Raw genomic sequence first — 16,965 nt, forward strand, 5'->3', positions numbered from 1 at the left:
TCGTTCGTGGGAATGGGAACAATTTGATGTGAATGAAGATCCAAAGGCTAGGAGTGATTTGGAACAGGGCACTACCTCCAGTAAGAAAATAACCCGTGATGTTGGGACACAGGCGCAATTCAGTGACAGAGTGCTAGATATAGAGCAGACCCTTTTGGAAGCTACGTGCTTTGACGAGTTTGCGAAGCTATTGGATAAGGAATGGCCTGACTGTGTTTACAGTAACACGCACGTCATCTCCGGAAATATAGGGAAATTGACTGATTGGGATATATCAATGGTTGTAAATCCCAAACATCTTACAGAGGAGGATGGAATTATGAGAAGCATGAAGAATATGCATACAGAAATCTCTGACTTGCTGAACTCTAATCTGGAGGAAGGTAAGACGGAATTCCTGCGCACTGTTACGCAAACCTACACGAGTCGAGGAGGAGAGCGGGAGAAGCTGCGATATGTATATGTAATACCATATTCATTTAATCAAGATGGAGTAAATGACCTGCAGAGCCTGTATTCATGTCTCACCCACTGGAGAGAGATAATTGAGACTCATGCAAGAAAGAAGGTGCTGATAACTATCCTGGATACCCTTGATCGGAATTATATAAGGAAAATCTTGGAATGGATGTTTCGTAAGAGTGATATTGAAATAGGGTGCTTGGAATCGGGTAAAACGCAGGTAAAACAGGCTGTTTCTGTGGGATTAACATTGAAAAAGAAATCCTTAAATGACAATACTCAGGAAACAGTTACGTGCAAAGCTGCGGGAAAAACGTACGCCGAATTGCTTAAAACAGTAAAGGAAGGAGTAAACATCGAAAAAATTGGTGTTAAAATAAAACGAATAAGGAAAACAGCAAAGGATGACCTTATACTTACTGTAGAAGGCAAAGGAAAGGCTGACGTATTACAACGTGAGATAACTAAAAACGTCAAGGAAATAGAGGTTTCAACAAAAAGGAAGGAGACAACAATTCTAGTGTACGGTATGGATCCGGATTTAAATGAAAACTATCTCAGAGCAGCACTCTCCTTAGAAGCTGCTGTCGAAGAATCTCAGATCAATATTACGTCCGTAAGACCGGGGAGGTTCGGAAATCTGAATGCTACCGTAATATTGCCAACGGAACCATCGAAAATACTGTTAAAGAAAAAGAAAATAAATGTGGGATGGGCAACCTGTATGGTGAAGGAAAAAGTTACAGTTGCAAGGTGTTTTAAATGTCTTGGATTTGGACATAAAGCGCCACACTGCGACATTAAGGATGACCGGTCACGGAGCTGTCTAAATTGTGGACAAGAAGGCCATTTGGCGAAGGATTGTGGGAACATTTCGTTTTGCACCATGTGCCAAGTGGAGGGCCACCGCTCAGATCAAATGAAATGCCCTACTTACAGGAAGCTAATATTAGAGGCAAGGAAGTTGAATTTAAACGACCAATAATGGACATACTGCAGGCGAATCTCATGAGGAAATCCGACAGTCATGACATCATGTATGCGACAGCCTTGGAAAAGAAAGTAGACTTAGTGCTTGTTAGCGAGCCAAACAGAAGGCGAGTAGCCGAAGGTGGTTTGGTTCACGGACAAAAGATGTGATGTAGCTGCATATTTTTTAAATGATAAGTTGGAGGTGCTAAGCATAAGGGCAGAAGAAGGATATTTGTGTATTCAACTTCAGCAATATCAGATTTATTGTTGCTATATCTCTCCTAACATCCCTTTTGATATTTTCAAAGCTGAAGTAGATGCAATAGTTCAGGACTGCATGGCGTCAGGTATTGAATCTATCATTCTCGGAGACCTAAATGTCAAGTCGCCTCTGTGGGGGGCACCAACTGCAGATCGTAGGGGAGAATATTGGGCAGAATGGATAGCGACCCTAGACTTGGTGGTTCATAACACTGGAATCTTACCAACTTTTTCCAGAGGGAACTCAGAGTCTTTCATAGACGTCACCTGCTCAACGCAGGGTATAGCATCATTCATTGTTGACTGGGAAGTTATGGAAGATGAATCTCTCAGCGACCATCGTTTTATTTACTTTCAAGTTAAGGGATCGAAGAAGCTTAATGATATCACGAAAACGGTGTGGAACTATAATTGGGAAACCTTTAAAATTGCAATCGAGTGGATGTCACAAACTGTAGATACAGTGCAACATACTCTAAAAGATGTAACTACTGCTCTTAAAGATGCTTGTAGGACCAGCCGATTGAGGGGATCAACAAAATATAAAACACGAGTCCCTTACTGGTGGAACAATGAAATAGACATGCAAAGGAAAGACTGCAATCGCAAGAGACGAATTCTTACAAGATCTAGGAAAAAAATCAGCCAGGTCAACTTAATACCATTAGAAGCTGACTATAAGGCATCAAAGAGGCAACTAATGAAGCTAATAAAGGATTCTAAGAGAAATCTCTGGCAAAAGCTATGCGAAGATCTAGACAGTGATATCTGGGGAGCGGGATATAAGATAGTGACCGGTCGAATAATCAACAGGGTACCAGTTCAGCTCCCAGCTGATAGAAGGAAAGCCATAGCAATGGAGTTGTTCCCTTGTACTAATGACAGACTTGAAACGGAATCAGATTTTTGTGTTGCAGAACCGTTCACTGTGGTTGAGTTACAAGAGGTAGCACGCAATATGAAGACTGGTAAGGCACCAGGTGTAGATGGAATCCCACCAGAAGCCATCAAGTATGCAGTTGAGGTGGCACCTGGTTGGATCTTATCAGTCTTCAATGATTTATTAAAAAAGCGTGAATTCCCCGATGAGTGGAAAGTAGCCAAGCTAGTGCTGTTATTGAAGGCAGGGAAACTATCATTAGATCCATCAGCATACAGGCCACTGTGCTTATTAAACACCTTGAGCAAACTTTACGAAGGATTGATTAAAACTAGACTGGAGAAAGAACTTGAACAACAGGGAGGACTTTCTTCGAACCAGTTTGGATTTAGAACGGGTAGAACCACAACCCAAGCTATTGAGAGGGTGATTCAAATACAGGCAGAAAGCAGTGAGAAATGGGCTGCCTTGATAACGCTAGATGTCAAAAATGCTTTTAACACTGCTTCTTGGAGCATTATTTTGAGAGAACTTCGTAGGATGAACATTTCTCAGTATCTACAACAAATAATCGTTAAGTACTTCAAAGGACGAAGAATACGATTTCATGATTTAGAAGATCTTGAAATGAGTGCTGGCGTTCCACAGGGATCTGTCCTAGGACCCACCTTGTGGAACATTCTATATGATGGTGTCTTACGCCTGCAGCTGACAAAAGGGACAACATCTATTGGTTATGCAGATGACCTTGCAATAGTGGTAATAGCAGAGAATGTAGAAGAACTGACCTTCCGAGTAAATGAATCACTGAGACGAGTTAACCTTTGGATGGTAAATAATAAGTTGAGATTGGCTCCACATAAGACTGAGGCTGTAATTTTGAAAGGTTCCAGGAATTGGAAAAATGTCCGTTTCTTATTAAATGATACAGTGATTATCCCAGGAAAGTCTGTACGATACCTTGGGGTTCTTATTGACAGGAATTGCACATTTGGTGCACATGTGAAGGCAGTAACCCAAAAGGCAGAGAAGAAGGCATCGGCATTAGCCAGACTTATGCCTAACATCGGGGGACCAAGAACAGTTAAGAGACAGATTATGTGCTCTGCAGTATATTCCATTTTACTTTATGCTGCACCTATCTGGCACAATGCACTCAGGAGGAAGATTCACCGAAGAGCTATGGAAAGAGTACAGAGGAAAATGCTGCTCAGAGTTACCTGTGCATATCGAACTGTTTCGACAGCAGCTTTACAAGTTGTAGCTGCCAGTATTCCCATTGACCTCCTCGTTGCAGAGAGAAAACTTTGGCATGAAAGGGGTGCAACTATATCTGCTGAGGAAAAGAAAGCCTCGAGGAACCAACTCTTACTAGACTGGCAAGACCGATGGGATGGCACAACCGATGTTGGCCAATGGACAAAAAAGCTAATACCCAACATAGGAGACTGGCTTAAATGTAGACATCGGCAGGTAGATTACTATCTGTCGCAGATCCTGACAGGACATGAAAGATTCGGCGTATACGCCATGAAGATGGGAAAGACGCAGGGAGATGGTTGTTGGTACTGTTCTGAAAGGGATACAGTAGAACACACCTTTTTCTACTGTGTTCGATGGGAAGAAGAACGAAGAAAAGCCTGCCAACAACTTGGCCGACAACTCACGCCAGGGAATCTGGTTCAGATTATGTTAGAGAGCCCGTTTGCCTGGAACACAGTAAAGGCAATGGCGACAAGCATTATGGGGATGAAGGAGAAAGAAGAGAAAGGAAGAACTTAATAACATACATCACTCCATTCTGATGTCATGCCGACAAGCAGTTCCAGAATGGTTTGAGTGAAGAGGGCAGGGGTTTTTAGTTGGTGGAAATCCAACTCCCACACAGAGTGGTGTCTTTAAAAGATTTTCCCCTGCCATAACAAAAAAAAAAAAAACTACTACTACTACTACTACTACTACTACTACTACTACTACTACGTGAGCTTCTGCCTTAAGTGCGCACACTGCTCAATCAAAACAGCGTGTTAGAGTAGGAACTGAATAGCTGGAATACTACGATGAACCAGTGTGTTACGTACCAGCAGTATCAGAATATGTATGAACCAGAGGAATGGCATGCTAAAGAAGGAAGTTTTCTAACTCCCCAGCTATTTCCCGCCTATATTCAGTCAGGTACGCTGCAGTAATCTTATCTATCGAAGTTGAATGGCAGCATAAGAGACGAAGAACATCACAACAAACAATAGTCAGTGTAATGTTATTGTTGATCAATGTTATGCGCTTTCGATATTGTAGGCCTTCACATTCAGTTTTCTTCGACTCTGAAATACCAGTCATATCATAGTCGGTATGGTCAAACTGAATAAAATATAAATGATTGGAAATTGTGTTCTCTATAACCTTTGTTATGTAGTACTTTTCGATAGGACCAATAACATAGGTAACTTAGGTAAGTTATTTAAAAATTAAATTTTAGGCACCTCCCCCTCAACTACAATTTCAACCAGGGTGAAATAAAATTGTTTATAGCTTAGACTGTTGTATCTTATTTGCCCACTCTATATACCGATTTTCATTAAATTCTGTTAATCCATTTTCTCGTGGCTCGGCGTTGATATGGACTTAGCAACAAAAATACAATTCGCTACGGGATTCTCAGAAAGACTGACTTTGTGGTTTTCCTAACTGAAGTCTGTAACATAGGTCATTACAAAACCGTCAGTAAGAATGTAGCGATTGAAAGCAATGTTATCATAAAATACTCGATTAAATGAAAACCGCACATTTTCTCACTTTTAACGAACAGAACTACGGTGCCGATCTAACAGTCTAAAGTTCCAGAGCTGGAATGACCAGGCTGCAGACAGTCGTGAACACTCCTCTTCCATTAGGGTCTCTTCCGTTAAATATGCACACTGCTCATTCCAATCAGTGCCTCAGAATAGGGATTGAATAGCTCGAATGCTATGATGAACCAGTGTGTTACGTACCAGTAGTATCAGAAAATTTATGAACCAGAGGATTGGAATGCTAGAGAAGAAAGTTATCTAACTCCCCAGCTACTTCCTGCCAATATTCAGACTTACACGGGCTAGTTGGCCGTGTGGTTAGGGGCGCGCAGCTTTGAGCTTGCTTGGATTCGAACGCCACTATCAGCAGCCGTGAAGATGGTATTTGTTGGTTTCCCATTTTCACACCAGGCAAATGCTGGGGCTGTACCTTAATTAAGGGCAAGGCCGCTTCCTTCACACTCGTATCCCTTTCCTATCCAATTGTCGCAATAAGACCTATCTGTTTCGATGCGCGGTAGAGCAAAAAAAAAAACAAAAAAACAAACTTGGTACGCAGCAATAATCCTATCAGTCGGAGATGAGTTGCAACAGAATACACAAAGGACATCACAACAAACAATGGTCAATGTAATGTTATTCTTGATCAATTTTATCAGTGTTCTATATTGTAGGCCTTCACATTGAGTTTTTTTTCACGACTCTGTGATATTAGGGCGTTTTATAAAATTATTTATAGCGTAGATTGTAGTTCCTTATTCTCTGACTTTAAATATCGATTTCCATTTTCTCCTGATTCGGCGCTGATATGAACTTAGTAAGAAAAAGCCAAATTAATGAATATCTCTGTGATCATAGCCGGTGCGGTAACATTGTATAAGACATAAATGATTGGAAATTTAATACTATATAACTTTAGTTATGTAGTAGTATTTATCTATATGACCATAAATAACATAAATATTTGTGAATTAAATTTTAGGCCTTTCCCTAAACTACCATTTCACCCACCGTGAATACAATTATTTATGGCCTAGGTTATAGTGACTAATTGCCCGACTTCGCATACCAATTTTCATTAAGATACGAAAACTAATTACATAAATATCAGAGAATTAAATTTTAGGCCTTCCCCTAAACTACCATTTCACTCGGCGTAAATAAAATTACTTATAACCTAGATTGTAGCGACTTATTCCGCGACTTTGTATACCGATTTTCATTAAATTCTCTTCAGCCGTTTTCTCGTGATGCATGTACAGACAGACAGACAGACAGACAGACAGACAGACAGACAGACAGACAGACAGACAGACAGACAGACAGACAGACAGACAGACAGACAGACAGACAGACAGACAGACAGACAGACAGACAGACAGACAGACAGACAGAAATTACAGAAAATTAAAAAGTATATTTCCTTGTTATTATGGACACGACCGATACAGAAATACCATCTTTTTAAAATTCTGAGCAATGTACAGACAAAACTCTTATTTTATATATAGGCCTATATATATAGATTTGTGCAACCAAAATCACAATGAGTATTTCTTCAAAAAAACAAAACAAAACAAAAAAACACACACACACGCACGCACGCACGCACACACACTCTCTCTCTCTCTCTCTCTATCTCTCTCACTCTATTCACAATGAAATGGAGCTTGCCACCAATGAAATGGAGTTTGCCACCACCGCCACCCACCACTTTGCCGCCAAAACAAAGATAAAAGAACTCAGATACTTGCATGGAAGTCTGATCATGTGACGAACAAAGACAACAACTCAGGTGGCTATTTTTCTGATACTGAAAGCACATACTGCGTTCGGCGCATGAAAACTCGAAATATTTTTAAACAAGGGACAGGAAATGATAACTGAAAAATCCGAAAAGAATATTTTGAGAATTCAAGCTGAAATGGCATTCCTTGTGTATCTTTTTGAACACTTCATACACTTATATTTAAAAATCAACAAAAAATTGTAATTTGTGTTGTGTGATTCATAAAGGCCTAATTCATCATCCTAAACCATCTCCAGTTTCCCGGGTGTGGTACATGAGCCTCCTCCATCTCATCCTGTCCTTGTACCATTCTTCCTCTACCAACTTGTCCCAATCATGACCTCTCAGCAGTACATCGTTCTTAACTAAATCTATCCATTTCCTTCGTGGCCTTCCCACGGGTCGTCTTCCTTCTACTTTTCTGTCAAATTCCTTCCTTGCAATTCTGTTTACTGGCATCCTCTTCATGTGACCAAACCACTTCAGTCTTGATATCTGAATCTTATTGAGGAGAGAATCATCTATTCCTACTTCTTCTCTAATTTTCTCATTCCTAATCTTGTCTTTCCTGGTTTTCTGGATCATAGTGCGAAGGAATTTCATTTCAGCTGCCTGAAGTTTGGAATTATCTCTATTGGTCGGTGTTGTGATTTCGAGACTGTATGTAAGAATTGGTGTATAATAGGACTTGTACAATATCATTTTTGTTTTCATGGGTATTTGCTCATCCCACAGCAGGTGTCTTACCTGGTGGTAAAATTGTGTTGCCTTATTGATTCGAATGTTCACCTCATGTTTTGCTAGGTTGCCATTTGATATAATGCTACCCAAGTATTTGAAAACTGGAACGCTGTCCAGTTGGGCTTCATTTAACATGACTATTGGTTCTGCTCCTTCCCCATACACTTTCATCACCACCGTCTTGGTCTTGCTGATGTTTACACCATATTTCTTAAACTCCTCATTCCAGCTTTGCATTCTCTCTCCCAATTCCTCTTCTGAGTCACTCCAGATCGCAACATCATCTGGAAATGTGAAGGCTTTGATATCTCCATGTTCTTTCCTTCTAATGGATTTCATTACTACATACATTACAATAATAAATAGAAGTGGTGACAATGAGCTGCCCTGCTGTACTCCTCTCTTTGTTTCAAACCAGTCCGACAAACCACATCCTACTTGAATACAGCTTCTGTTCCCATTATACAACATTTTCACTTTGTCTATGAGGCTGTCTCACACTTGAAGTTCTTTCATGCATTGCCAAATTCTTTCCCTTGGTACACTGTTGTATGCTTTCTCAATGTCCAAAAATATTAGAAATAAAGGCTTGTTCTTCTCCCAGTATTTTTCCATTAGCTTCCTAATTGCAGACCTTCCTTGTCTGAAACCATACTGCACTTCTTCCAAAATTGGTTCAACAATATCTCTGATACTGGTCTCTATTATCTTTTCCAATATTTTCAGGACATGAGACAGTAGTGTGATATCACGGTAATTAGTACATTTTCGTCGGCTTCCTTTCTTGAACAGAGGTATAATGATACCCATCTTCCAGTCCTCAGGAATAGTATTTTCCTCCCATATCTTGTTGAGCAGTCTGTAGAGCCATTGGATTCCTGGAATTCTTGCTGCTTTCAGCATATCTGCACTTAGTTCATCTATGCCCACTGCCTTTCCTTTCTTCATGCTCTTGAGCGCATTTTCAACCTCAAGCCATGTAATTGGTGGTTCAGTTGTGGTGTCTCGACTTGGCCTATTTATGATGGGTAATTGTTAATTATTATGATGGGTGATTCGTAACTATTACGATTGAATTGTAATAGTTGGGCATCTCTGTAACGTTATTGTATGCTTGTTATTTACTGTAACACCCTGTAAGTTTACAGTTGCCCATTTGGTTTTAGTAAACAGAGTAGTATTTAATACAGCAAAGTCGTAAGTTTTCATTAACACAGCACACAGCAGACACCGGTGACTATGTTTGGATTTCCTGCTAGGCCACGGTCGACACAGGGTGGTCTTCTTGTTCTTGAAACAATTCTGCTTATGCAGGTTGTTCACAGAGCCTCTTCCAATCTTCTCCTTTTTTCTCCACAGTCTATCGTTCACCACTGTCTCCCAATGTAGTCCTTTCTGATTTACGTCATCCTCCACATGATCCCTCCATCTTGTCCGTGGTCTTCCAATTGGTCTTCTTCCAGATTCTGCCCATTCCACACTATATCTGACAGGTCCCCTTCAGTTGTAATTCACACACCAGACTTCAAAATTATACATTCAGGTACGATAAAATTTATTTCATTTTCAAGTACATGGGTACCTGCTAGCTCAAAATTGATAACGTATGTCGAGCGCCAAACAAAAATGTTGAAATTTTGCTCTTTTGCCGAAACTTCATATTACTCTCTGGTGTTTCAGTAGCAATATTCCACCATGCATCTAATGCAAAAGTAAAACACTAATATAAAAAACAAGTATAAACTAAGACAGACACCATTCAAAAATAAGCGTGAGCCATCTACGGCTAGCCTTGCTATTGTTGTAGCCTTCAACTGACACATTTCATTCGTGGCCACACATCCAAACTGTCTCCAGTCACATATTCACATATCTTGTTTTTGATTTCTAGAAACTTTGACCTCTGTCCGCAAAATGCCTCGCAGTTACTGTTTGTCTGTTCAGTATGAGCTTTATTTTTCCTCAGGTCACGTACCTACCACAAACCCCGTTCACACTGAAATTTTAACCTGCAGCGTGCAAACTAACAGCTGCATAACCCTAACCACACGGCCAATTTGCTCAGTACGGTGGTCATTGTTTTAAGGGGAAATACTAGATAACCATCACCAAACTCATCAATATAGCATTTCCTGTAGAACATTATCCATCATCAGGTAACCAATTCACACTCTGAAAGACTTCATTATCGAGCTCAGGAAACATTCCACTTCTCGTCCCTTGGAACACTTTTCTTGATTTATAGATATTTCAAGAGCAAATTTCTGTCTTTGCAAGTAACATACATTACGTCAAACTGTCACATTAAATTGTTATCCTGCAGCATTACTACTACTACTAGACAGGTAGACATTTTGAACTGTACGCGAACATACACGTTTTAAAAATAAGTATTCTTAGTGCATTTATACTGACACTTCCTATGTGAGAGATACGCAGGAATTATTTTTCTCTCTTAATTCTATAGCAAAAATTGGGGTGCAAGATATACACAAACAAATATGATATGTTAGAGCACTTCCACTTTCACCTAATGTTTATCAGGTCATCTTGAGTAATAGCTAACTTTTGAGAAATGAACAAACACTTAATGCATAAGACACACTCATAATAGAATTATTTTAAAATGTGTGAGATAGCGACAAGGCAAGGTACTAGCCATCCAGAACCGAAGGTGAGCTACGAAAATGTGAGATTTTATTACTTTCAAATACCGTAGTATGTTAGTTTAATCAAGCTGGATTTCCTGATTCTCCAATATATCTTGCTCCATCATTTTTAAACTCACGTATTCACAAAAAAAGTGTGAAAGGTGAAATATACTGAATAAATACAGAAATTCATTGTCAGAAACAGTAGCGGAGTCCATGAAATGCATTATAACAGACAAATTATAATTAACAAAGTATTACCAAACACTATCCCTTTGAACTGAAAGATTTGCTTAAGTAGAACTATAAGTCTGCCAAGCCAGATTTCAACAACAGTTTCTAACATTAAGTTCATTGCTTTTTCTGAACAGTTAGGGAAACCAATTTCACTGTCAAAGACTCCTTTTCATGATTTAAGGAATAATTACAGCTAATCTATTAGCAAACAGAAAACTCTTACCATTTATAGTCAGACAGTCTAGCAAATTCCCCACTCCCAGCAACTCCAAACCTGCAATTAAAAACAAGACATGAGCCAATGAATGCATCACTCTAAAACAATTTTAAAAAGTCTTGCTACATACTACATATCAATGAATTTTACAAACATTTCCACAAAGAGAGTTCATTTACCCTACAACAGTGTTCAAGAAATAACATTCTTGATGTGTCCACCATATACAGTATTCAATATTTCAAATTTGATTATTTTGGGTCAAATATGGCATGTTTGAAAAATATATTTTGTAGTTTACAAGTAGGCTAAATGTTTACTACATCATCATCACAACACTACAATTATGTACATCAGAATAGAGCTGCAAACTTAGAGTAAACATGTTATTTACTAGTAATACTAAAAATACTGAAAATGAAAAAATCCATTCCAACTGTCAATGGTCTAAAGAGATACTAATAGGTCAAACATTAGACAAAGAGAGTGTGTGGAACAATAAGGTATGCAATACAATGGGGAAATGGTAATTGTATGGCTATAAACACTGGATAAAGGCTCAATGTTGAGACTCATTAATAGCCCTTCAGTGATCAGTTGATCTTCATCTAGTCACCTCCATAGTATAGGCTTAGCCTCTGTAACTTAGGGCCATCAGCCCAAATACGGTTTTAGGTATTTTTAAATTGTATTTTGAGGAGTGCAAGAGTTCGACTGTGTTCGATTTGACGTAGATAAACTTATGTGATTGCCAATTTTTCCAAGAACCTATATCAGCTGATGATGATGATGCAAAAAGGGCGTCGAAACTAGTTCCGATTGAAATATATGTTGTAATTTCATCTAAACAACAGTTTTTACGTATTGAATAAGGTGGATCCAAATTATAATAAAAATTGTTGTTTGGCTTGGCGTTACGGGTATTTTAGATTTTTCGAAGAGTTTGGTTGATCAAAGTTGTTGAACTGAAAGAAGTTTTCAGAGGAGACCGACGTAGTTTCCCCGGTAAAACTGAATGTAAAGTTTTGAGACTTTAAGTCGCGTACCGGTGAGTAATGTTTGAAGCCGGCCGCGCAGACTAACTTGCCTGTCCCTCAGCCGGAGGGCCCGGATTCGGTTCCCGGCCCCTTCAGGCATCTTTACCTGGATATACGGGCTTGTTCTAGGTTCACTCATTCTACGATTACCTTTAACTGAGGAGTTATTTAATGGTGAGATGGCGACCCTGGTCTAGAGAGCCAGGAATAACGGCCGAGAGGATTTGTCACACTGACCATGCGTTACCTTGTAATTTGCAGGTCTTCGGACCGAGCAGCAGTCGCATGGTAGGCGAAAGGCCCATTGGGGCTGTACTTTGGTTTGGTTTAGAAATGTTTGTAAGATTATAAGAATACATATTTCATTTTTGTGATGTTTAGCCAAATTGTTGATGGTTCATTCGTTCCTGGATTTTCAGTTTTCCTGTGTTGTACGTTTTCTTCCATGGTCCCTCCAAAAACAGAGAATTAAGGTTCCACTGTATTACCTGTGACTGACCAGCTGAGGGTTGGGCAGCCAGTGATAAACCTGATAGACTACGAGATGAAGATTTCTCCCTTAGGAGGTTGTTGAAGCCTTTGTCGAAGTAATTCATCAGAAAGCTGCTGGCATGCAGGTGTTGCAGAGGACTGTTAAAAAGGTTAAGGGAGTTAACCCAAAAATCTTGATTACATTAGGCCTAGCAGATTAGGAAGACGGCTTTGTAAATTCTCTTTCATTTCAAATAAGAGCCTCAGAACATAAGATACTCAGCTAAGACACCAGCACGAGCATACCTATGCCAGATATGACTGCTTACGGCCTGATGAGAGCAGCCGAGATGACAGGCAATTCGTCAATGCAACCATTCCAATAATGAGCCCCCTCTCCAAATGTGATGATAGGTGAAATTTTTTTTTTTACTACGCTATAAAGGCATGTCGAATGATTGACGGGCTTTCCACAACTGAAAGCAGAGTTCCACAACGAATTAGTAGGTTCTGTTAGCCTTTACCTAGGCCACAAGTGGTAGCATGCTCAAGGCCTCTAGTGGCGAGACCATTCAACTAATCACATTACTATGCTAATCATACGACTATCTACTCAAGATGTAACAGCATGATGAGTTTTCCAGCAATATGACAACTTATCCTTGTCGATAATTGTGTCTGGTATAAGACAAGTCAAAAACAGCCAACCAGTAACAACTGTTGGGATTTTCCTTTTTTTATTTTCTTTTGCCACTTCCATATGAATGGATGAAAACCATAACGGTATAAGTAGCATTTTGGTCATTCAGAGAAAAAGGCATTTAAACACCTTCAACACTCATATAAAGCATGCTATTTGTAGTTATACCACCCATCACTAGAGCGCAGAATATCACCGCTATCACTTGTATCTCTTTGCTGGTGAAAGGATACATCCTCCCGGAGTTACATCCTGCACTTAACTCATTTTTTTTAAAATGTCACTTATACCGTTATGGTTTTCATCCATTCATATACAGTGAAACTTCTTAATAACAGACGGGCCTGGGGGAAAAATAAATGTCCGTTATTAAGAAGTGTCCATTATTCAGAAATAAAGTGTTTTTTCCAAGCCAACACAACGTTTTCATCAAATGAACATGATGTTCTGTAGATTTTTTTTAAAAAAATGGCTTTACGCCGCACCGACACAGACAGTCTTATGGCGACGAGGTAGAAATTTTGGAAAGAGATGTCATGCCTAATCCCAAACTTGTCAGCCAGTCCACAGACGCTTTAAACTCGTGATACGCTAATTGTTTAGTGATTTTGAGTGCTTTTTCACTCACAGTCATGTCGCTAGGAGCACAAGACCATTCAAATGTTAAGTTATCTACTTTTAAGCCTGTTGTATTGGAAAACGAGTGTTTACCAGAAAGATTTTCATCTCCAGTCCACAATTTAAGGATTGCACTTTTGTTTCTTAAAATGTCACCGATCTGTATTTTTCCAACAGAAAACCACACAGCTAAATCTCGAACATTTTCTCTTTCTCGTAGACAATGATGACTTCAACTTTTTCCTTTGAAGTGAGTGGTTTGCATTTTTGTGACATCGTAGCATACATGACACACCACTTCTTTCAAGATTATGACTGTGTGCACTTTAAAAAAAGAAATATATTTGGTAGTAACATGAAACAATGCATGATAGTTCAAAATACTGTCAATTTTTGTACCAAATTCCAGGAATTGCAGTGATTTCAATCATTTTAATAAGTGACATAATAATTCCTCACATAATGAAGGTTGGAAAACACCTACATATTCAAGAAGGACATTTATATTGTTGTCTTGGTATTGTTCTTTTTGTGTATATAGGTTGGTACTTATATGTTATGCTGTGATTCAATAAATTCAAGATGTCACCTTCACTATAGATTTTCCATTTTTGCCAGCGGGTCTCTCCTAAGTGACGATCACAATCTTTGCTCCTTACAGATAGGTCAATGAAGTTGATAATGATGGCAGAGATTTTTTTAAAAGTTGCTTTACATCGCACCTACAGAGATAGGTCTTATGGCGATGAAGGGATAGAAAAGGGCTAGGAGTAGAAAGGAAGTGGCTGTGGCCTTAATTAAGGTACATTTACCTGGTATGAAAATGGGAAACACGGAAAACCATCTTCAGACCTGCCGACAGTGGGGTTCGAACCCACTATCTCTCGAATGCTTGCTTGTTGCTTATTGTTTAAAGGGGCCTGACATCTAAGGTCATCGGCCCAGTCTCCTGAATGCAAACTCACAGCTGCGTGCCCCTAACCACACAGCCAACTCCCTCGGTGATCGCAGACAAAAGGTTAGGATGAATGACTCAGAGAGGTAGTAGAGATAATTAATCCAAATATAAAATAAATATACTACTATAAATTCTATACCATCCTGTATGAATTAATCGGAACAAGAATCTGCATGAAGTTGCTTTCTAATCTTGCATTTTCTGTGCGGTGTTTGTTACTGATTCAATACTTACTGATGTGATGAATGACTTGCATGATTTTTAATTAAGTGCTTTTCTAATGAGAATAATATCAAACCCCATGACACAACAGCCCTGGGAGGGCCTTGGCCTACCAAGCGACCGCTGCTCAGCCTGAAGGCCTGCAGATTATGAGGTGTCGTGTAGTCAGCACGACGAATCGTCTTGGCCGTTATTCTTGGCTCTTGAGACCGGGGCCGCTATATCACCGTCAGATAGCTCCTCAACTGTAATCACGTAGGCTGAGTGGACATTGAACCAGCCCTCAGATCCAGGTAAAATTCCCTGGCCTGCAGAGGCAGGCACGCTACCGGCGAGAATAGTATCATCTTTCTTTAATAGGTGCAACTCGAAGGAGCATAGTCTGATATTTTGTGATATTAATACAAAATTATTCCATGACACAAAGAGACATAGCTACAAAATCATACACTGATAAAAGCAACCTAAATAAAAGTAGCTCCTCATGGGAATTAAAGACTGGCTCCATTTTACCCAACGACAGGAAAAAGAAAACTTCACCCACTCACCTTTCACTTCTGAGAAAGCAAACTATAACCCATGCTTTCAGCTGCAGAGTTAGCTTGAAATTTGGGGGAATGGGATGTAAATCTGCATAGCAGCTGCAAGGTAAGGCCGCAAACCTGTAAAGAAATTCCTTCTAATGGGAAAAATGCAAATGAAATATGTATAAAGCAGATTCTAATCGAAACTGAACAACAGAAAACTGAAAAAAAGTTCTATTCTCCGACAAGAGTCACTGTGAAGTGAAGGTTTCTATTATGAGCAGTGAATTAGCCAGCAATACTTATAATCAGTCGTGGCATGATGAACATTCAAATAATGAAGCTGAGAAAAAGTTTTGTGAGCAGCAAAAACTTCTTAAATTACAAAGTAAAACTTCCAAAAAAATTTCAGCAAGGTTTGGTTCTTTCAAACAGTTAAAAAGTCACAGATTTCACCTGTGATTTTGAAGCTGGTGCTAATGAGTAGCCAAGGAATACTCCTGATGTTGATCTGATAGAAAACAGACAATATGCTAAAAGAGACTTACAAAACTTGACTTTGATAAAACAACTCGTGACTGGCTACAATTCAATAACAAATTTAAGAAAAAGAATAAATGCACAAAGTTTGTGGCATCTATGTCATGATATAATACAGTGCATTAGAAATGATTCTCTACAGCAAGCAGTGCAACTGCACCCTATTCAAATGCATAGTTCGAGTGGCAGCAATGTCTACTCAGGGTCAAATGCGAGTGGACAGATTTTGCAACACAGTGAAATGAGAGATAAAAAGCACAACGGTTTTGTAATGACGTATTACATAAAGATAGAACATTAACAAAATGAATAACAAAGCAATCTGATGAATTAGCTTATTGATTGCTGTACACTTATCAGGTCAAAGCAGATGCTGAAAATGTTTACCACGAAGTTCCAAGCAGAGGGCAACGTATCTGGACTTATCATTAACAACTTTCATCAATATTTGATTATGCATGTAGTTCACAAAATTTGTTATAGCTACTTTTAATTCCTCAATTGTTCTGGGAGTAGACTGGTAAACTGAGGACATGGGAGCACCCCAGAAAACAAAAAGTCAGCAGGTGACAAATCGGGACTACGTAGTGGCCAGAGCCCTCCTGAAATTATTCACTGCCGAATATACCACTTAAAAATGCATAGAGTAATTGGAGGTATCAGCTGTAGCTTTGTCTTGTTGGAAGAATGAGCCCATCATTTCTGTTTCATTCAGTTCTGCAATGAATGGCTGCAAGATTTCATTACAGTAAACTTCTGAATCTACTGTGCTGTTAAAAAATATTGGCTCAATAATTCATGAATGTGAGATTGCAATCAACACAATCTACAAGTTAAAATAAAAGAATAATTTAGCAATAAAGAAGGCTAGTTGAAAGAGCAAAATTATATGT

The 16,965-nt window shown here is 39.2% G+C and overlaps 1 protein-coding gene across 7 annotated transcripts in view; it reads right to left on the bottom strand.

Annotated features, from left to right (window-relative positions):
• Window positions 1-16,965, bottom strand: part of LOC136866478 (uncharacterized aarF domain-containing protein kinase 2) — a 158,578-nt gene that overhangs the window by 104,604 nt on the left and 37,009 nt on the right. For all 7 annotated transcript variants that reach the window (XR_010859553.2, XM_067143473.2, XM_067143472.2 and 4 more), the window contains one exon: window positions 11,009-11,059. Coding sequence is in view for 6 of the 7 variants with exons in the window: in XM_067143473.2 (XP_066999574.2) it covers window positions 11,009-11,059 (51 nt within the window). In the remaining variant the exon portion in view is untranslated. The remainder of the gene's footprint in view (window positions 1-11,008; window positions 11,060-16,965) is intronic.

This window comes from Anabrus simplex, chromosome 3 (genome assembly GCF_040414725.1).
Source record: "Anabrus simplex isolate iqAnaSimp1 chromosome 3, ASM4041472v1, whole genome shotgun sequence".
In the NCBI taxonomy this organism is placed as follows: Eukaryota; Metazoa; Arthropoda; class Insecta; order Orthoptera; family Tettigoniidae; genus Anabrus; species Anabrus simplex.